This window comes from Leuciscus leuciscus, assembly GCF_965113295.1.
Source record: "Leuciscus leuciscus genome assembly, chromosome: 8".
Taxonomy (NCBI): Eukaryota; Metazoa; Chordata; class Actinopteri; order Cypriniformes; family Leuciscidae; genus Leuciscus; species Leuciscus leuciscus.
The window spans coordinates 12,572,524-12,593,463 of record NC_138732.1 but is presented as its reverse complement, the minus strand read 5'-3'; the positions used below and the strand labels follow the sequence as shown (position 1 = coordinate 12,593,463).

The 20,940-nt window shown below is 39.2% G+C and overlaps 3 protein-coding genes across 8 annotated transcripts in view; 2 read left to right on the top strand and 1 right to left on the bottom strand.

The window, feature by feature from the left end:
- Positions 1-3,019, top strand: part of atp8a1 (ATPase phospholipid transporting 8A1) — a 126,399-nt gene extending 123,380 nt beyond the window's left edge. For all 5 annotated transcript variants that reach the window (XM_082178188.1, XM_082178187.1, XM_082178186.1 and 2 more), the window contains one exon: positions 522-3,019. In XM_082178188.1, the coding sequence (XP_082034314.1) occupies positions 522-619 (98 nt within the window). In that variant the 3' untranslated portion in view covers positions 620-3,019. The remainder of the gene's footprint in view (positions 1-521) is intronic.
- A 1,781-nt stretch (positions 3,020-4,800) lies between these two features.
- On the bottom strand, positions 4,801-8,559 carry shisa3 (shisa family member 3). The gene is made up of 2 exons (XM_082178246.1): positions 7,815-8,559; positions 4,801-6,341 (listed from the first exon to the last, which is right to left on the bottom strand). The coding sequence occupies exons 1-2, from the start codon at positions 8,086-8,088 to the stop codon at positions 5,764-5,766; spliced, it is 852 nt and encodes a 283-aa protein (XP_082034372.1). The 5' UTR covers positions 8,089-8,559; the 3' UTR covers positions 4,801-5,763.
- A 114-nt stretch (positions 8,560-8,673) lies between these two features.
- Positions 8,674-19,704, top strand: bend4 (BEN domain containing 4). 2 transcript variants are annotated; one of them, XM_082178222.1, is made up of 6 exons: positions 8,674-8,718; positions 10,223-11,061; positions 13,372-13,923; positions 14,819-14,910; positions 15,274-15,514; positions 17,244-19,704. In XM_082178222.1, exons 2-6 carry the CDS (start codon positions 10,611-10,613, stop codon positions 17,483-17,485), a joined length of 1,578 nt encoding a protein of 525 aa, XP_082034348.1. In that variant the 5' UTR covers positions 8,674-8,718; positions 10,223-10,610; the 3' UTR covers positions 17,486-19,704. The 2 variants fall into 2 exon arrangements, with proteins under 2 accessions (XP_082034348.1, XP_082034347.1); XM_082178221.1 differs by having other exon boundaries at positions 8,692-8,751; positions 10,218-11,061.
- Positions 19,705-20,940: the final 1,236 nt, after the last annotated feature.

Genomic DNA, 20,940 nt, shown 5'->3' with positions numbered 1-20,940 from the left:
GACCATCACAATAAAGTGTTAGCAGATTTTAAGCAGACAGTCTACTAATACTCTAATGAGAGTTAGTTGACATGTAGTTGCAAAGTTACTCATATAATCAACAGAATGTTTAAAATAGATTATCAAAATAGAGTTAACATTTTTATTTCTTGCTGAGCAAAAACTATTTATATTGGTCAGGGCCTTTGGCCATATATATATTTATAAATCATATTAACAATCAAAAATAATTGTCTACTAATTTAATAATATTTAATATAATTGCATAGTACTTAAAAAAAAAAAAAAAATATATATATATATATATATATATATATATATATATAATTGATAATAATCATATTTAGAGATGATTTATGATTTAAGAGAAGGCTTATGCTAAAGAATCATCTCATGGCTTGTTTTTGTTGCTTTAAGGTTTTTATATGATTTAGTTTGTATCACTTGTCCCCTAAGATTGCCAGCAGAATGTTTAGTTGAGTGTATTTATCTGATGCATGTTTTCTGGGTCCTGTTTACAGACGGCTACGCATTCTCACAGGATGAGAACGGAGTGCTCTCCCAGTCTGAGGTCATCAGAGCCTACGACACCACCAAGCAGCGGACCAATGAGTGGTGAGATCCGGCTCGCTGGACCCCGCCCCCTCTCAGCGGTCACTCAACTTTTTAAAGGCTGACAGAGAGCGGAAGCCTGTCAGTTTAACTTTGGCCAGCCTAGGGCACCCTGGGCAACAACGGATGGGAAAAATGAAGTGGTATGAGAAAGAGAGAGGGGGAAAAAAAATCAAGTTCTGTTGTGCTGTAGTTGTATGTTCAACAGCACACACTAGCACTGTGCTAGCATATTTTTGCCCAGCCTGCGGTCAGTATGGTTTATGATCTGTCAAACAGAGGAGAACAGCATCAAAAATTTACTCTCCTCTCTCCTATGAGTGTTACAGCCAAAAAATGTGGTGTTGATGAGGGTGGTGATAAAAACGTTTGTGGTAATGGTCTTTGACTGTGACTTCCTAATCATTAATGGCACATTAAACACTCCCTTTTGTTTTTTAATGTTTCGGTATTTTATTTACATCATCAACAACAACAACAAAAAAAGACATATCCCAGGTTACTGGAAATTTTCAAAGAACATTATAAATGCAGTCCCTGTTTTAAAAACAATATGTATTTCGAAATAATAATTAGGTGTTAACCGGTTGTTTTTACACTCCTCAAATGCTTTCTGCACTAATTTGAAAACTGTTTTTTATTATTTATTTATTTTTAGATTCATGTTAAATCTCATGTATCAAGGCCTTACATTTGTTGTTGCCTTCAGCCAGTTACTGGGTATATTTTTTTTATTTTTTTTTAGATTTATTTAGATTTCTGCTTTGTTTTGATCAATCTGTTTTTCGTCCCTTCAGATCTTTTTAGCTTGCACGTATCTGCCATTTTTACTTTACTATTTAGCAACGTTTCAATGGCTTTCTTGAACACGTTTCTGCATTCCACATCTTACACGGCTGCAATGATCACAAAGGTGCCTAACAGGAACTTTTTTTTTTCCCCAGTGAGATAATATTTCAAAGACTCTATCTAGGCAGCGTTATAGCACGCTTACACGTTAGACCAAAATACTGATGTATCACGCTGCTCCACGAGCGTAATGAACCTCGGCCCCGCTTATGCGTCCAGCTCTTTGTGTGAATCTCTTTTAGACGATCAGATGTTTATTTGACTTAGAACAGAGTGATAATCCCTCAAGCATAAGTGCCATTAGCATAGAGGAGGAATGGAGGATTTCGCCTGACCCACACAGTATCAATCCAACTTTGTCTCCATAGTTATTTTGTGAATTTGTATTTTTATATTGGACTAAGTGTAACTTTTTGGACTGATCTGCTTTGTAATGAAAACGTCGTCCCTCTTTTTTGTGGTTCCCCTTCAGAAACTGGTCGTGGTTCATGAGCTTACGTCGCCTGTGACTTCAACTGTCTTAACGCTTCTTTATTTGATGGTGGAGTTTGTGCGTTGGTTTTCTTCTCCCTGTGGGAGAGCACGTTTTGTATAGTGCGTCTGCGCAACGTGTGTCGTCTGCATGTGCATGTGAGCAACGTTACGGATGCGTGCGTGACTGCGTGAGAGTTCATGGTCCCGTCGGTATGCATGTCCTTTTAACTGTATTACAATAGTTCTCCAGAGAGTCGAATGAGGATGCGTGTGTGATGTCCTCTGTGTCCGGTTGTGTGATGCTGCTTGTTTCGTCTGTCTGCACGACTCCAGGTATACTAACGGTGAACTGTATGCCATTGCATGGCCCTGTACATCAGCAGGTGTGTGTGTGTGTGTGTGTGTGTGTGTGTGCTGGTGTAAATGTGTGAGCGCATGTGTGCGTCACGTGTCTGTATGTCTCGGTTTGTATGAAGCTCTGCTAAAGCTTGACCGGAGATGTTGCACAATGCACTCTTTTATCTTTCATGTGATGAATACTCTCTTATGTAGTTCATATCAGTTGCAGTATTATTTATCTGGATGGATGTACTGTACATGTTCTTAATTTAGTTTCAGATCTCAGTGTAACTCTTCTTCTTCTTCAAGCCGAAACGTCTTTTATTTAACTCGACAAGAATACATTAATGGCTCTGTGCATTTCGTTCCTTAAGCTGTGCTTTTTCTGTGGGTCAGCATCCGACTCGAACACTGGAAATATGATGTGACATTGGTTAATGGCTTGGACTGTTGCTTTCGAAAATCCTGTCTGTCAAAGTGACTGATTGCATGAATGGAAAAGTCGTTCTTGGTTTAGCCTAAATGTTAATTGTACGCTGAATCTCTCTAGTGTTGGTCACTTTAAAGAATGAAAATGCACTTTGATATGGTTTCGAATTCTCTATTGGGTGTTTTCTTTTTTTCTTTTGGATCTTTCTTTTGTCTTTTTGTTAAATGATTGTTTAGCATGTTGGAACTGCAAACTTTTAAGTGTTTTGTCTTTTAACTGCCATGAAGGACTACTGAAATAAACTTTACAACTGAAGCTCTTCTCTCGTGATTTGATTTGATGCATCGCCGGATTCTGTTAATTATATCCTGAAGAATCCTCAAGGCTATCCAAGATATATTAGTACTGGAACAGTATTGTTGCAGACATCAGGAGAAACACTGATCATAGTTGATGTATGGAGTATTAGCAGTACAGATCGCATGGCTCTCCATTGGGGATTTATTGAACACAAATTCATGATTTGGCAATAATCTGTTTTGTTTCCACACCATAAATTTCCAAGAGCATATCTTACTTTTTTTGCACAAGTTTAACAAACACTTCCCTACAACCATAAATCTCGGCTTCTGGCCCGCTATAGTGTTTGTGCCTTAAAAAGCGAGTAAACCGTTTAATACTGTGCATTGGTTTTCATGTCCTCTTTTAAAACACCTTTGAGATGTGTCACCATCTGCACAGCGCTCTTCTTCAGAACACGTGTACACTGCTGTGCCCGTCCTCTTGAAAGGGCAGTTAGGACATTAAAATTGACCTTGATGTCTTGTTTACAGCAAGCAAAATCTGTTTATACTGTATAATCATGAGAAAATTCTGGCTCAGCATTTCCCATGAACACCCAGTGTATTCAACAAATGTTTGTATCTTCAGAAAATATATTTTGATCAAAATATGTTTTACTACTGTTCACAGGTTTAGGGTCGGAAAGATTTTAAATAAGTGTCTGATGCTCACCAAGACTGTATTTATTTGATCAAAAATGCTGTAAAAAAAAAACAGCAATGATGTTTATTTTAAAATATAATTTAGATCTTTGATGGCAAAGCTGAATTTCCAGCATCATTACTCCAGTCTTCAGTGTCACATGATCCAGAAATCATTCTAATATTCTGATTTGCTGCTCAAGAAACATTTTCTATTATTGTTTGTTGAAAACAGCTGTACAGCTGATTAACTTTTTTGTGGAACACATGATACATTTTTCTCAGGATTATTTGGTGAATAGAAAGTTTAAAAGAACAACATTTATTTGAAATCTTTTGTAATATTATAAATGTCTTTAATGTCAGTTTTGATCAATTTAATGCATCCTTGCTGAATAAAAGTATCATTTTTATTTCTTTAATCTTACTGACCCCAAACATTTGAACAGTATTTATGTGTATTAAAAATCAAGCATTTTCGTTGTCTCATGCAATGCATGGAATTTTGCTTTCAGTGAGGACAGACAAATTACACTGAATCTGGTCCTCGTGTGTGGCATTAAACAGGATGCGATATCAATCTAAACAGGACAAGGCGGAAATAAGTCAATTAAATGACATTTAGACATTTTACATGTTCTGTTGGTCAGTGACATTAATAGAGTTGTTATTTATTACAAATTCTAATAACAGGCATATATATTTATGTTGGCCACGCTTTATGTAAATGTATCCACTGCTATGTCCCTAGAAAGAATTAGTCCATGGGTTAAAACAAGTTTTCCCATCTTTGGTAATAGTTTTCAAAGTCATCCTGTTCTAAAATGGAACCTCTTATGTGAGTGATGTCATAGAGTTTCATGAATGTGTCCTGAATTATAGAATGTGTGTCTTTCATTCTTAAAGGGATAGTTCACCCAAAAATGAAAATTCTGTCATCACTTATTCACACCCTCAAGTTGTTCCAAACCTGTATGATTGTTTTGTTTTTTTCTGTTGAACACAAAAGAAGATATTTTGAAGAATATGGGCAACCAAACATTCACAATATGGGTGAACTATTCCCTTAAATCTAATGCATTACTGTTGTTGGGGAAACCAACTAAACACAGGTGAAAAGATAAAACGGTTTAATTTAGCTCAAAAACACTTGGTTAGAGACCGTAATACTTTGTTGAAGGCCATCTCGTCACATGATGTGTTTCCAGCTGGACTGTACATTTAGATACACCTGATCATTTACAAAAAACATCTCGTATCAAAAATAACAAAATACAAACTGTGTTGCCATCTGAATCTGAGCCAATAATGGCTTTCAGATTGCTACAAATTATACAAAATTGAAGAATGAACACTCTCCAAACATTAAAAACAGAAGTTTTCCCAAAGGTAGCTGTGCATTCATGTGATGTTAACACGCGTTTCTAATGTGGCCGATAGTCTATGTATTATTAGCGAGAGTAACACATGATGAATGCCTGTTTTAAACATTATGAACAATCTTTGTCTCAGTCTGGCAATTAAACCTTTAATCTAATACCATTTCTATAAAACCCTCATTCATACATGGCACTATTTGTGTGCACGACCCCTAAAATGGGACTGAGATTGTCAAGAAAAATGTCTTATAATCTGTCGTTCTTCCTTAATGTATAATTATATAAAATGACCTCCAATCAAAGGCTAAATGTTCAGTGGAGTGCCGACCAGCTGGAGTTTTCAAAAGTATTTTTCAACAATAAGACGTCTTTTATAATAGAAGCAGATTGGAAGTGCATACAAGATATGATCAATTGTAGATATAGGTGCTTTGAAGTAGGCGTCCATGTTGTGGTGTGTTGTGTCCAGCACTTGAGTGTCTGTCAGATTGATAGTCCACTATCTCAGCAGCTTAAGCGCTCCACACGGCTCTCAAATTCCAGCTGCGGTCTCGCAAGTGCCAGTCAAGCTTGCTGAAGACGTATTAGTGCCTGTTTCCTTGTGCGGGAGCCCCTGTAATATGAGTCTACAACAGGGCATTGTGAAGGACCGGCTCTTTGGTGTTCGTCTCCTTTTCGAGCAGCTGAGAAGCCCAGGTCAGCTCTGGCTGAAGTCAGCAAAGCCCTTGTTCCCAGAGAACGGTTCCTGCGGGAGAGGAAAGAAGTATTGTTGTGGCAGGAGGAACCCGGAGCTTTGCAGGGTCTGGTGGTGCAGCTGTAACTGGCTGTGAGCGTGTGTGTGCTGGAGAGAGTTACTGGCCTGTAGGCCCTGCTGGGAGGTGTAAGGCGGCGGAGGCAATAAGGGCTGCGTCGGGGTCACGGACACAGGAGTGGACGCTGAGGAGGACGAGACCATCAGGAGCTGCTGTTGCGAACACTGCCCCAGCGTGTCGGCCCGGCCCAGGGAGAAGCGACGGACTGAACTCCCTCCTCCCGCTGAGCTGGAGCTGGTGGTGGCCGTGCTGGACTGGCGGGACGGCGTGCGCAGGCTGGGAGGAGCCGTGGTGAAGATCATGGGGATGGTCTCGCCCTGACTGCGCAGCGAGAAGCGGATCGGCTGCTGGGTGGGTTGCTTGGGTCGCAGGCAGGTGCAGCAGTACACGGCCACCAGAGAACCCACCACGACAAACGCCACGAAGATGGAGCCCACCATCAGAAAGGGCACGTAGATGGGCTCTGAAAGAGAGAAACGGCACGGGTTTGAAAGATATTCAGTCTAATGAACAACTTCACTGCACAGCTGAATAATGACACCATATATAGCTGAATCAAATTCATTACATAACTGATGAACTCTGCAACATGAACTGAACTGAATCAACATTATACTAAATATAATACTAAGTATACGACACCATAGAAATCAATTTGACTTTACTTTGAATTTAGTTAATTGTCATTAGTCTTATAAATTATGGTTTCACAAATGTTATTTTTAAATGCTTAATTTCATATATTGCTTGTTACTAAATGAAAGGTTTATTTAATAGTGAATATTACTTTTAAAAGCACCGATAATAACTGCAAAGCAATGACCAATGTTGAGCTAAATCAAGGTAAAACATTTTCTTTATGTAAAGAGAATCTTTTTTACATATATTTTCTATTTATTCACATTAACTATCTTTTCAATATCTAAATTGGCAGAAACCTCGTTTTAAATATTCAAAGCACATGTTCCCACTGTTTGCTTGTCAGTGTGAACTGACTGTTTAATCATATTAAGACTCACAAACATAAACATTGTTTCTTCATACTGCACATGAGATCAGTACAGGCAATATTATGTAAAATTAGGAATGATGATCATTAGGTCATACAGTTGACAGGTCTAAAAGATCTAAATCATTAGTGAAGCCTTTATCAAAATATAATGATTTGATGTAACAATATTTAGTTTGTTCATGAATGTGATTAGATGTGTAGTTGTAATGTACGATACATTTCTTCTTAAAACACTGCAAACATTTCAGCCAACTAAATAAACTTAAGTTTAATTGCTGTCTTATCCATTTTTTATTAAAATCACAGACGTGCCTACGCCACACCCTGCAGTGCTTGCACTTTTCAACTACTTTGAATTGAGTTGAAAAGTATGAAATCAAGAAAATCTTGTAACTTCTAAAACTTTATAAAAAATTGTGAGATTTTAAAATGATGATGAGAACATTTTCTCCATGCAGTGGCTGTGTAGAGAGAGTGCATGTGTGTCAGGTTAACCTCTTCTCTGCTCAGATAACTCTGTCAGACATTATAGCAAGTGCTGGCATATGCTGTTAGTATTTTATCCGAGTAAAACATCCACTCTTCATTCTTAAGACCAAAAATATCACAAATCCTGTTATGATCATTTTGCTGGCAACAAGTAAACTATTTTAAGTAGTTTGTCATTACGGATTCATTTTATATCCCTGTTCCAAACTAGAAACTTTTTTTTTTTTTTTTTTTTAAGAGTTAATAGTAAGAGGATAAAACTACGTTCAGTAGGCTTCTCTTTCCATGAATATTTTTTTTTCTAAATGAGAAACTTAATAGTAAACCTATGTTTTTTCAGTTTAGTTGTCTGGATCATAGACATAATGACATCTTTTTTATTAAAACTGTGCTTAATTTTACAGCTATTTATTCATGAGTTTATCAGGGCCTTACGGGCAGCATACTGCGTGTCGTTCTCCACTTCTCTGTCGTTCGTGCAGGTTCCCTGATCGAGGCGCGCGTCCGGGGCCGCGCAGCAGTAGCGCAGCGAGCAGCTCCCGCAGCACACCGTCGCGTCCGCCGTATCAAAGTCCTCCGGACACTGAAAGCCCTCATGGTAATTCCCACTGCTGTCTAGCCAGCCGTGACAGTACTCTCCCCGGGCATCAGATATCCGCAGGTTCCATGTCAAATACCCCAAGACTAGGCAATTCAGCAGGCGCACCATACCGGCAAGATGCGCTTTAATTGGCCAGTTCCTCTCAAACAGAGCGCGCCCGATAAACTGACGTTTTGGGGTTAAGCGAGCTTTAAACGAACTAGCAATGATTTGGGAAAATACTCCATCAGCTCATAAGATTTAAATCAGTCACTGGGATTAAATCCAAGGATTGTTGTCCAAATCCAATATTAGGAATCATCCAGCTCCGGTCTTAGATTGTTTTAAAATAGGCTATCACTTCCAGAAATTCCATGATTCTATCCGCATTTTATCCGCTCCCGCTGTTTAGCCTACTGACATTTTAGTCTCGTTTAGTCATCGAATGATGCTGCTTTTGATATCCATATGGATGTAAAACAATGAACTGTCACCTATACGTTATTTATCAATGACTGGTAAAAACAATTGCCTGTCTTGCAGTTCTTCGCGGAGAAGTTGTGGCTGCTCAGAGACGCGCGCGCTTGCTCTAAAGCGACTTTTCAAATGTGCTGCTCTCGTAAGTTTGTTTTAGACTCGCACCCGCTCCGTTTCTGTGACGCGCACGCAGTTTGCTGGCCGGACGCGCGCATGGTCTCTGCGTCCTGTTGCCTGGGGAGCGCAAGAGGGACAGAAGTGTTTCATCTGGACCTGATTCAGGTGTATTCTCTGTCCAATATCTTTAATAGAAAGGTCTGTTCTTTCTTTTTGTTTGGTCAGGTTAACTTTTTTAACAATTCTTTTTTTTTATTTCCTTAATATGTTTTTAGCTTAGAGTCTTTGAAATTAAAAATCTAATTGTTTCAAATTTGGTACGTATATTTTTTGTTTTCATTTATTTGAATTCACAGAATTATAGGTTATTATTCGCTCAGTCGTTTGGAAAGCGGTGATCGTAACGTTTTGCTGTTAAATTCATAAGTGTCATGGTGTCGCCCTCTTCTGGCCATTGTTGTCTTTTGTATTTTCTGAAAAGAAATAATATTTTTTTCATTTAATCTTTTATTTAAATTTTTTTTACAGTAGCCTACATGCCTCTCTATGGGCTTAAATTGTCATCATCATTTTTACACATAGCCTTGCGTATATATACACATATCATATGTATAGCCTACGATACACTATCACAAATGTATAGTTCTCCCCAAAATTAAGATATTTTGAAGAATGTCGGTAACCAAACAGCCCTATTGACTTCCATAGTATTTTTATTTATTTTTTATTTTTATTTTATTTTTTTATACTTTGGATATGGAAATCAATAGGCACCATCAAATGTTTGTTGGTCACCAATATTCTTCAAAATATTATCATTTATGTTCAGCGAAAGAAAGAAATTCATACAGGTTTGGAACAACTTGAGGGTGAGTAAATTATGACAGAATTTTAATTTTGGGGTGAACTATCCCTTTAAAGAACAAACGGAGTTGCCTATAATTAATTCCATTCTCACACTCGCTTTATGTTCATGCTGCCAAATATCAGGATACAGCACGTCATCGCTATGAGTAAAATATCGAGTAGCCAATAGCCTACCGCTGCAAACGAAAATAGCTATTCCAACAAAGTATCAAGATTTAGGTGTCGCCAAGTAACGAATAGACTGAAAAGTGGAACCATATACAGTATGTGGAACGGACTAACAGCGTTTTCCCCTTCCTGCTCAAAGCGCTCTGTAGCCTATAGCCTACTCACTTGGCTCCAGTCCAGCTCCACTTCGGCTTTTTCATGTCCCACTCCCGGCACACTAGTAAGAGAAACCAGCTCCAAAGATACTCCGACTTCAAAAAGATAGAGAAAACTCTGTTCCCCATTTGCTTCCACCTAGCATTGGAGAAATGATACAGTTGCCCCGCTTCTAAAAAGCATCTCGGACAATTACAGATGAAAAAAATATTTTATTTTATTTATTTATTTGTTTATTTACTCTAGGTGTCAGTGCCCAGAGGCACCAAATAGTCTTAATCTGCCACTGATGTACTTTACATTAAATTACATTTAAACACATGTTTGTTTTTTATAAATGTATTTACCCATTATTTATGACACCTTGTAAATGCGGAGCTTAATATTAAGTTTAGCCTAGTGCTTATTGCATTTAAATTTGTATTTCCAATAGGCTCTGATGAGTCCTAAAGTTCTTTTTGTTTTTCCGTCAGTTCAGCCTAAACAACGACAATAAACAACAAAGAATACCCCTAATAGACAACATGGCTATGCGAAACAACATGGAGGGGATCATGCACACCTCTTTATATCATCTTGCACCTGTCTCTTCTGACGCTCCACTGATGGGAGCGCGAGCCACATACACACACACACCGAGCGGCGAGGCGTGCGCGGGTGCCGCCGGTATTCCCCTGTTGGTAGAATAAAGCCAGCGCGTGCTGTTACCGCCAGGGGATTGGAGCAATGACTTGTCAGTAAAGTCATCCACCCTCTGAGTATCTCAGACAGAGTTAGAAGTGTTTGAGACACAGAGCAAGGCGGCGAGACACTGGGATAACTGATTTAACCAGACCGGGACAGAACGACACTCAAGTCCGAGGGAGATGGAGGAGGAGATGCTACCAGCAGACGAAGGTCTCTCTGCGCCCAAAATCTGCAGGCAGCAGCAACAGAGGAGCCCGTACAGCTCTCTCAAGACCTTTCAGAGCAAGCGCGCGGCGGGCAAGGCGAGATATGACAGACCCACAATGGTGGACATCCCGCAGCTCGGAGAGCATCCTCATCACCTCAGTCATCATCAGCAGTATTCACAGCGGGTGCCGCTTCCTCAAGCCTGCCTCTCCATCAGCAGCAGTCAGCAGCACCGTCTCCCCTGCGAAGTCAGGCCCAGCAGCAGCAGAGTCGCGACATCCAGCGCGGCGGCATCAGCGGGGACCGCCGCGGCATCATTCGGCAGCCAGAGGAGGGTCGCCGGCCAGGAGTCGGGCAGATACCCGGGGGGTCGCGCCGAGCTCAGCCACCAGTCTCCAGACTGCACCTATGGAATAAGCTCAGGTAAGTGAACAAGTTTGCCAAAGAAACTTTTATCCATGAATTCTTCACGAAGCTGCAACTTCGAACTACCGAATGGGAAAGAGAAAGGGAAGTGTATATTTTCCTTTAAATGGCAATTATTTTTAAACGCATCTCACACGAGTGCATGGATATTTTGAGACCCACGCCCAAATTATGCGACTTATTCAAGCATTGTCGGCATGCTTAATTTCACATCAGTGAAAACAACACCCGACTGAAAACAGTGGCTTAACAATTTCATAATAACCCTGCACTAACATGTTCTGAATCTGTCATAGCCTACACTTTGAGATTACATTCTGAGTCTTCTGTATATTTAACAAAATCTTGTTTTATATCTTTATATCACTAACACAAGTGGTTGACACCTGTTTGGGTAATTCCGGATCTCAAAAATAGAGCATAATGAGTATGAAGAGTTGTTGAGTTTTACAATAAAATGTAAACACTGGTCTCATGATCATAGAGATGATGAGCTATAATAAACATGAAAGTCTCATCAAGTACTGTTAGATTTCTTTACATGCTGTATTCAGATTTCTCCCTGCATGCATTTGTGGAGAGTGTCTTGTTTTTCTCACCAACTTAATTGAGTTACCTAAACTTGACAACTTCAGTAATTGTTTTCATGTGATTGTTGTTACCGGAGATTGTTTTCATTCATCAGAGCCTCAGGCCTTCACAAATTGAGAAGTTGTCATTATCTTACAGCAGGGTGCCTCAGAGTCTGTGCAAACATTCAGCTGATCTATTTTTCTCCACACAAGTTATTAAATTACGTATGGAAAGGTTTAAGATCAACCATGAACATTTTTTTGTCTTTTAATGTAGTGTTCAACATGCATTGTGAAATTCACCATGACATCAATAAAAGGGTTTCAGGCTGTTCGCTGAATATTAAATGCACTTGTTGGAGACAGTGTTTCCAATCCAGATCAGAGTTCATAGTATAAACAGTGCTTTCTAATTTCATACCAAGCCCTTTTGGTTTATTGTTATGGAATATCCACTGCGAAAATAATACATGGGGGATTTTTTGGCCAATCAGACAATGCTAATGGTTTCGTCTTTCTAGCTCTGGGGAAAGGAGTCGTAGACACCCAAGGACACAGCTCTGAGATCAGAGCAATAATCCAAATTGCATTTAAAAGCTCCTCCAAAGGGATTGTGATTAAAACAAATGTGGCTCATAAATTTGGCTCTGCGGCACATGTTGTGTTTAATGAAATTTCATGAGCCTCACTCTGCATGGCATAACAGAGGAAGAAAAAGAGGGAGGGAGAGAGGGGCAGAGAAAGGAAAAAAAGGGAACGAGGGAGCGGGAAAGATAGAGGAGAATGATATCAAATCCATCTTGCTGGGGGTAAACAGAGATGCTGCGCATGTTAATAAATGGCCACATCTGCTTAAGCCTGATAGACACATCCAGGCGACGGCGGAGGCTGGAGCCCGTCAGTCATACGGCTGCCACAGCGACTGCATGAGCTAATAATTGTCTGCCCTGTGTCTTTGTGTGAGGGTGGCAAATTCATAATCATCCTCTTAAGATTCTGCATCTGGGCGCGGCCAGAAGGCTGTGGGGAGACAGAGTAATTGTATGCGGATGGTTGGTCAGCATTTTCCTTTTATTAATCTCTCTGCTGCTTCTCATCATATTTAGAGGATTTGGAAGAAATGAATAGTGTTTATTAGAACAGTGACACCATGTAAATGAGATGTGTGTGCGTGTGTGTGTGCGTGTGTGTGTGTGTGTGTGTGTGTGTGTGTGTGTGTGTGTGTGCGTGTGTGCAGATTCACAGCGTCCTTATCTTTATCTCCTAAATCTGTAGGCATGCAGAGCCTAGTTGCAGATATTCAAAGATAAAAATGATGGAAAGTGCAAATGGAGGACAGGGACATAACAAAAAAGACTAAATAGATCATAGATCATAAAGATATTGTGCAAGGAGGCTGTGGTGATGTTTGGCTAAATTGAAATATTAAATGGTTTAGTAAATTAATAGATTATTAGTTAACTCTTTGTTGTGGAAAAAAAACAGAATAGTACAAAAAAATTAGGAAGTAGCATTAAAAGGATATTATCATATTAATATTATTTTATAAAGAAGAATATTAGCAGAATATATGAAAAATTTGCCTTAAAAAAACCTTTGGTCAGCATTTTTTTCTTTAACGGATTTTATGCATGTTTTGAAATACGCTATAGTTTAATTCATGGTTGAACTATTTCTTTGAATATGGAAAATGAAAAGAGATCTGTTGCTAACTGAAATTTCGATCACTCCTCAGAAAACCGGCTCATATTGGATGCTTTTGCCCAGCAGTGCAGTCGAGTGCTCAGCCTCCTCAACAGCAACGGACGGCTCCTTGAGCCCCAGCCTTCCCTGGCCCCTCCATCCTCTTCCATCTCCACTCTCATAAAACAGGAGGACAGCTGCCTGTCTCCCGCTTCTAAGCCCAGGTCGGAGGACTCATCTCTGGAGAACCCAGGTGAGGAGACCCAACGGGGAAACCACTGGAACCAGCAGCAGACTTCCACTTTCCTCCGGATTTTCACAGAGTCGCTTCAGAACTACCTTCTATCCGGACCCCAGTCATCGGACAGTGAACGGGGTCGCCCAGTAGACGCTGAGCCGGTAGCATCAGGGTCCCCGAGGCAGAACATGGGTGGCTGGACTTCACCAGCACCATCAGAGTCCTATGGACACCCTTCATCCACACTGCCTGAGGAAGACGAGGAGGAGGAAAGTTGTTGTCCACGCTGTATGGAGCTGGAACAGGAAGTTCTTAGTCTACAGCAGGACAATGAGGAACTGAGACACAAACTGGACAACATACCAGGTATTAAACTTTATTTGATGATTTAGGTTTATTTCAGTCCTGATATTAGACACACAATCCACTTATCTTAAGCTACTTTTAAAGGTGCATAATGTAACGCTAAATATTTATTGCATTTGCTGGAGACACAGTAGATCCTGATTACACGAATTTGTAATGAGAATAATTTATAAATCTGTTGTCAACAAAAGAGAAGCTTTAAGGTTTCCCAACTTTTCTTTTTTCTTTTTCTTTTTCTTTTTTTTTTGTGCCAAAATAAAGCTTTTTAGTTTAACGTTTGAAAGCAAAAAAATCAAGACAGTCATTAATAATGTTCTGTAAAATACAAGTATTATTATTATTAAATCTTTTACTTTTACTTTTACATTACAATAGTATAATTGCAACAATTAGCAACTATATTTCCTTAAATATTTAATGGAATAAAAATGGAAGTTTTAGTCATATTAAATGGCGGAACACATGGTTTCCTTTTTTGTCCTTAGCTGTTTACATACCTGGCTTTAGCAATGGAAATGTTTTCAGTTTTGGATACCATTGTAAAAATACCCTTTTCACAATCATTTTGTCACCTATGATTCATTAATTCCACTACTGAAAGTGTCAAAAAAGGGTTATTGAGACAATGATGTGCTCTCATAATTGCCACTATGAAGGGGGAAAACCCAGCTTTTTCTAAGCCACGGATAGTATCAAAGTGAGTAGTATGCATTCATTCATTTCATAGTTGAACTATTAATTTCATTAGGTACAAAACTTTAATTTTAAAAAATGACAAATTGCACCTTTAACAGTTCATTGGATTTGGCTTATGTGCAACAGTTCAGCTTGGTTGGTTTAAATGAAACTAAAAGTTCATCAACCAACATTGTTTTGCTGGTTTTGTCTTCAACAGCTCCTTGCCAGAATGTTTTGGACTTTTTTAAGACTGTTCTTCAGCACTACAACCAATTTGTGCAGCCCCAGTCCGAAGAGCAGCTTACCGAGGTGAGCCTGACAGAAAATTAAAATAGTCTGTAAAAAAATAGTCAGGAAAACCACAAGTTTATGAAAGACACTGTTATCATGGAACATGAACTGAAACTGTCATTCAAATTAACGTCTAATCTGGGGTTATGAAAATATCACTTTGACCAACTGTTACATAAAACCAAAAGCAACAGAATCTTCTAGTATTCCAGTAAAGTTTCAGTTCTTTATATTGAATTTGCTTGTTTTTTAGGTACAATATTTAGTGCAGTGTCTGTTTAAATGTTGATGCATTAAAGCGCATTAAAGATTAAAGACAGCATTAAAGAATTTTTCCCCTCTGCAATCTATAATCTTATAATCTCTGTCTTTTCTAAATAGGGCAGTAAACAGCTTCTGGGGAACTATCCTCTCTTCATCACCAATAAGCAGTGGGACGAGGCAGTCAACTCCTCAAAAAAAGATGGCCGGCGGCTCCTGCGTTACCTTATCCGGTTTGTGTTCACCACAGATGAGCTGAAATACTCGTGCGGTCTGGGGAAGAGGAAACGTTCGGTACACACAGGGGATACGGGACCGGAGAGACGGCCTCTTAACCCCGTCAAGGTCACTTGTCTCAGAGGTAGTGAGCTAAAAGTAGTTTTAGAGTGTGTTCACACTTGGCAGGTTTGGTTGGATTAAAAGGAACTCTGGTGCGATTGCTCTGTTAGTGCGGTTCATTTGATGAAGTGTGAACGCTGTCATCCGAACATTGGTGTGCACCAAACAAGCTGAAACGTGGGTCTCGGTCGGCTTCGGTGGGGTTTGACTGAAATATGAACATAACACAGACCAAAAACATCTAAATGAACCAAAAACTGGATGAGATGTCACACCATGTGACCCTTAAAGGGATAGTTCACTTTGAAATTAATTTTTGGTATGTTTTAGCTTACCTCAAGGGCATCCAAGATGTAGGTGTCTTTTTTTCCAAAGTAGTTTCAATTTTGATATTTTTAGGTCAAACCGTTCTTGTCTGTCAGTCATATAATGCAGGTCTATGGTCACTGTCTCAAAGAGCATGCACAGAGTCCAAATTAAAACAATTCCCCGTCGTCCAAATTAAACAATTCCCCATCGTAAGTACACATTGATGGCCTAAGACACGAAACGAGCGGTTTGTGTGAGAAAACGAACAGTATTTATATCGTTTTTACCACTTATACACAGCCACGTCCAAGTGATCTGATCTGACGTGTGCGCAGACTGGTGCATAGATATATACACTAGATGTCGCCTTAAAGACATTCGTTCCAATGAACTGCCGTAGACAAGGCGACATCTAGTGTGTATATATCTATGCACCAGTCTGCGTACACGTCAGATCAGATCACTTGGACGTGGCTGTGTATAAGTGGTAAAAACGATATAAATACTGTTCGTTTTCTCACACAAACCGCTCGTTTCGTGTCTTAGGCCATCAATGTGTACTTACGATGGGGAATTGTTTAATTTGGACGACGGGGAATTGTTTTAATTTGGACTCTGTGCATGTGTTTTGAGACAGTGACCATAGACCTGCATTATATGACTGACAGACAAGAACGGTTTGACCTAAAAATATCAAAATTGAAACTACTGCGGAAAAAAAGACACCTACATCTTGGATGCCCTTGAGGTAAGCTAAAACATACCAAAAATTCATTTCAAAGTGAACTATCCCTTTAAAGCTCAAGCATACCTGTTTATTCCTGTCATAGTCACGATGTTGCCCATAGTTGGAAGTTGGAACCACGTCGTCTTTCAGCAGATCCTCGTTTGTGTGTGTAATGGAGGAATTCCTGCCGCTGTTTTGACACCTTTACACATTTATAAGATGTTCGTGAGTTCTCAGCTGGTACAAATACCATCATATGTGTGCACATACTTAATGTATAATTTGTCTTTGGTTACACTTTATTTTAAGGTGTCGTTGTTACAGTGTAATTATATATTTAAGTACTGAGTAATATTAAGCAACTACATGTACTTACTATAGGGTTAGGGTAGGATTAGGATTTGGTTGAGGGTTAGTTGCATGTAATTATGCATCATTTACTGTTATTACTATGGTAAGTACATGTAACATATGTAACAAGGACACTGTAAAATAAAGCATTACCTTTTCTTTTTTTGGTCCGGACCAAAAAGAACCAAGAGAACCGAACTACAAGTGTGAACACACCCTTACACTTTTTTTATTTTAGTATTTGGGAGGCATTTATTTGAATCAGATTATCAAAGCGATAATTATTCAAACTTAAATTTAAAATCTCACATTGTTCTGTCTATCTCCCTCATCCATCTCTGTCCCATGGCGTTCCCTCTCTCAGAGTTTATCCGGATGCACTGTGCTTCTAATCCTGACTGGTGGATGCCCTCTGAGGAGCAGATAAACAAAGTCTTCAGTGATGCAGTGGGGCACGCGCGGCAGGGCCGGGCTGTGGGCACTTTCCTGGGCAACGGGGGCAGCGGGAGCAGCAGCAGTGGTAGTTTATACATGGAGAGCTATGACGGGCAGCTCTCTCAGGATGATCTCTATCTTAAGGGCACGCAGAACGGCCTGGGGGACTAAAGAAGAGACATAAATCCAACGTTTTCAGCACTCAAATCACGGATCAAGGTGAGGAGTGAGCCCTACTGTCAGTCCGGATCAGCTCACACAGAGATTGCTGCACTTACATGATGTTAACGGGGTTTTTGGATGAATATAATCCTTATTTCTTCCTGTCAATACATTCCAGGGAGTTCACACTTACCCAATGAATTATGTGGGATTATTCCATGCTTTATTGTTGAACTCTGTGTTAAATGGTTAGTAGTCACTAGGCAGCGGAGTTGGTTGAATTCTTCAAAATATCAGGTTTGTTATTTGCTCCTTTTCCAAATTTGTTCCATTGAATGTGATAAAGAATATGATCCACTATAGCAACATGAATGTATCCGTTTCACTCCATTCTTGTGTCAGATTGGTCAGATGTTCATAAAGTCGGCCTATAAATGAGGTGCTATTATGATTCTGTCTGATAAGGTTGAATTTAAAGTTCTGCCCCCTATTTTATCATCATATGATGTTGAATAATCTGTGATGTTTATAAAAAAAAACTGTGATGTTGCAAAAATCAGTTTCTTAGTGGCTGCAGGATGAAATTACTCAATTTGTCCGCATCTGTGACTGTGCAGATACAGTAATCTGTCATATTATTTGTTGTTTGGCTTCCTTATCTTTCCTCTGACTTTAAAGGTCCAACAAGGAGGCGATGCTGTTCGTAATTTGTGTTGCTGCTAATTCGTCAAGCACCTCAAAGATCATGTTTGAAGGATCAACCCGACATCATTTATTTTACCACACTATAATATTCTGTGTGACTGTATAGAAACTACATGAAATGCCTTAAAAAAGAGACACCATCTACCACTAAGAACTACAAATACTGCCAATTCAGACTGTTGATAATCTCTTGGTGTTCATGTTACATTAGTGGCCTCTGGCTGTTTGGGTTTTCAAACAAAAGAAAAATGGGTTTGAAAACAGACCATCTTTCTTTAATGCCTTAGACAAAGTTTCTGTCTGTGAAAATGTTTATACCGTACATCCAGGTCATAGTGTAATGTCTGGTAGAATTAAGTCAAATGTCATTTAACTACATTTTGAATTCATTCTCCGTGACACTTCATCAGATATCAGATGGTTGGGAATCCCCAGCATTTAAACCTGTTCACACATCAAAACTTGTGATCATTGAGGGAGTTTCTTATCTGAAGATCTGTGGTCTGGTTCATCTGCAACTAATGGTTACTGAATCACCGTACAAGTTCACATCTTCATCTTCATCTTCATGTTTCATCTTTATGCCAGCTATTCACAAACATTAAACAGCTGATAAAGAGATGTGTCAGAGTGGTATTAAGTCTTCAAAATATGTTACTACCAAGTTGCTGTTGCCTTTGACTACCTGACATACAAAAGCTTCTGTTGTTGTGAAATGTAGCCTGTTGTGATTGTACAAATCCATGGTGATTGGAAATTGTTAGTCTTCTAGTCTATTCAAAGAACGTGTCAACACTGTGAACCCCACCAAAAGTGATGAGACTGTTTTCCCCCCTACTTATTAATGATATTTTCTTTTCAAACAGATGCATTTATGTAATGTGAACAAAAATGGAAAAAAAACAATGAAACAAAAAACTGATTCAGACAATGCCATCTGTGTTGTTATTCAATAGTAGCTACTCTATTAATTCCAGACACTGAACAATAGATGGCAGTAGACAACAATAAAGCCATTGCATTTGCAACGTTTCTTTGTGAAACCAATTCAAAGGCTGTCAAATTCACTCCAGTGTGAATAATTGCAGATGTCTGCGGGATGAGCATGCGTACAATTTATCAAATCATTCAGAAGATGTAGCGTATTATTCATGATTTAAAAAAAAAAGATTGCAAAATTAGGTTCAAATTGAAAAGTGCCTCTAAAACCCTATAAAACCAGCCAGCTGACAAGATAGACCAGCTAAGAGAGAGCAAACCATTTTATTCCTTGTTCTTTTTAACATGTTTTATTTAGCATCCACTGTTTGTAAGTCCAGTTATCTTTTCAACTATAGAATGTTGTGTAATGCAGGAATTTCCAGGCATTGCGTAATATGTGGCTGAAACGAGATTTCGTTCTGCCAGGGGGAAAAAATGATAATTTTCATCATGGGACAGTTTAGCGGAGATAGCATCAAACCCCACCCCAACACACTGACCCATCATCACTGTCCTGCACGAGTTATGGACTTGAAACGGTTTACTAACAGGCTGCATCCGAAATCGCTTACCTACCAGTAGGCGAAAAACAGTACTATGTGACAAAAGTATGTCCGAATTCACAGTATACTCATAAAAGTGTAGGCAAAAAGTACCCATACCCAAGTACCTATATTGTACTACTTTCAGCGAGATTCTTGTGCATAATGGCACTATCTCATTCTCATGAGGCCACGGGAGAGGATTTGTGAATGGCAGAGAAGCAACGCAACTGACTCTGGTAGGTCACATGATAATAACAACATGGTGAATGTACATCCAGATTACATTCATACTACACATTAATACTTTTTTTTTTTCTTTTTTTTTTTAGCGGTTGTGAAGTTAATTATTCAACATGTAGGCCTACCTACTTGAGACTATGCGATTTCGGACGCAGACAGTCATTCAGATTCTTATTCGTTCAGTGGTATTTTATCATTATACCAGACATTGCAAGTCATTGTATCATTCACCCGTTCGATTTGCTCTAAGTACAGTCTACTGGAAAATGTCAAATTATCTTTATTAAAATTTGTGTGCATCCAGAAAGCGTTCAAGCGCTGTTTAGATTTCATTAATATTCCCAGTTCCTCAAAAGTGAGCGTTTGCAAACCGATGGGCGTTTTGCAACCGCTTTACCCAATTTGCCCGATCCGGGACCTCCCATAAGCATCAAGGGACCCCCCATAAGGCCCAAAAAAATTACCTTGGGGGGCCCCCTGGTTTTTCATTAAAACTAAAATAGAAACAATATTTGACATAGCCCTATCTATTTTTTATCAAAGTATTGCGCTGCCGCTCCCATTCAAATTAGATGTGCGTCTGAAAATACGCTCAAGTGCGCCACACGCTGTTTTCTGAAGGAATTTACAGACTGCGGGCGCGACGTCGCTGTGTGATTGGCTGGCAGAGTGATCCTTCCTCATTATTTTACCTCACGATGACGGTAAGATATTTCTTTGTTTTATGATTGTTTGGTACACCTAATTTACTGCTACTGAATAAGTGTTTATCTTAGAATCGGACAGTCACTTTTATTATAATCTTGGTCTGTCAATAGTTGTTTTTTTTATCTTATGATGCTAGCTCACTATCGGATTGTTAACGTTAGTTGTAATTAGCCATCTAACGTAATTCTGAGAAAAATAGAATCTTGTACGTTTGGAGCTAGCATTGCACCCATTCTGAATTAAACAAATAATTTTAAATCTAGTAACCTTAACTGCTCAAAAACA

What these genes read in the sequence shown, in the direction of transcription:
- shisa3 (XM_082178246.1), bottom strand. Translation starts at nt 8,088, where the DNA reads ATGGTGCGCCTGCTGAATTGCCTAGTCTTGGGGTATTTGACATGGAAC. An exon ending in CGACACGCAGTATGCTGCCC is followed by an intron (nt 6,342 to 7,814) that starts GTAAGGCCCTGA and finishes TCTCTCTTTCAG; the next exon opens with AGCCCATCTACGTGCCCTTT.
- bend4 (XM_082178222.1), top strand. Translation starts at nt 10,611, where the DNA reads ATGGAGGAGGAGATGCTACCAGCAGACGAAGGTCTCTCTGCGCCCAAA. An exon ending in CCGAAGAGCAGCTTACCGAG is followed by an intron (nt 14,911 to 15,273) that starts GTGAGCCTGACA and finishes TTTTCTAAATAG; the next exon opens with GGCAGTAAACAGCTTCTGGG. An exon ending in CAAGGTCACTTGTCTCAGAG is followed by an intron (nt 15,515 to 17,243) that starts GTAGTGAGCTAA and finishes TCCCTCTCTCAG; the next exon opens with AGTTTATCCGGATGCACTGT.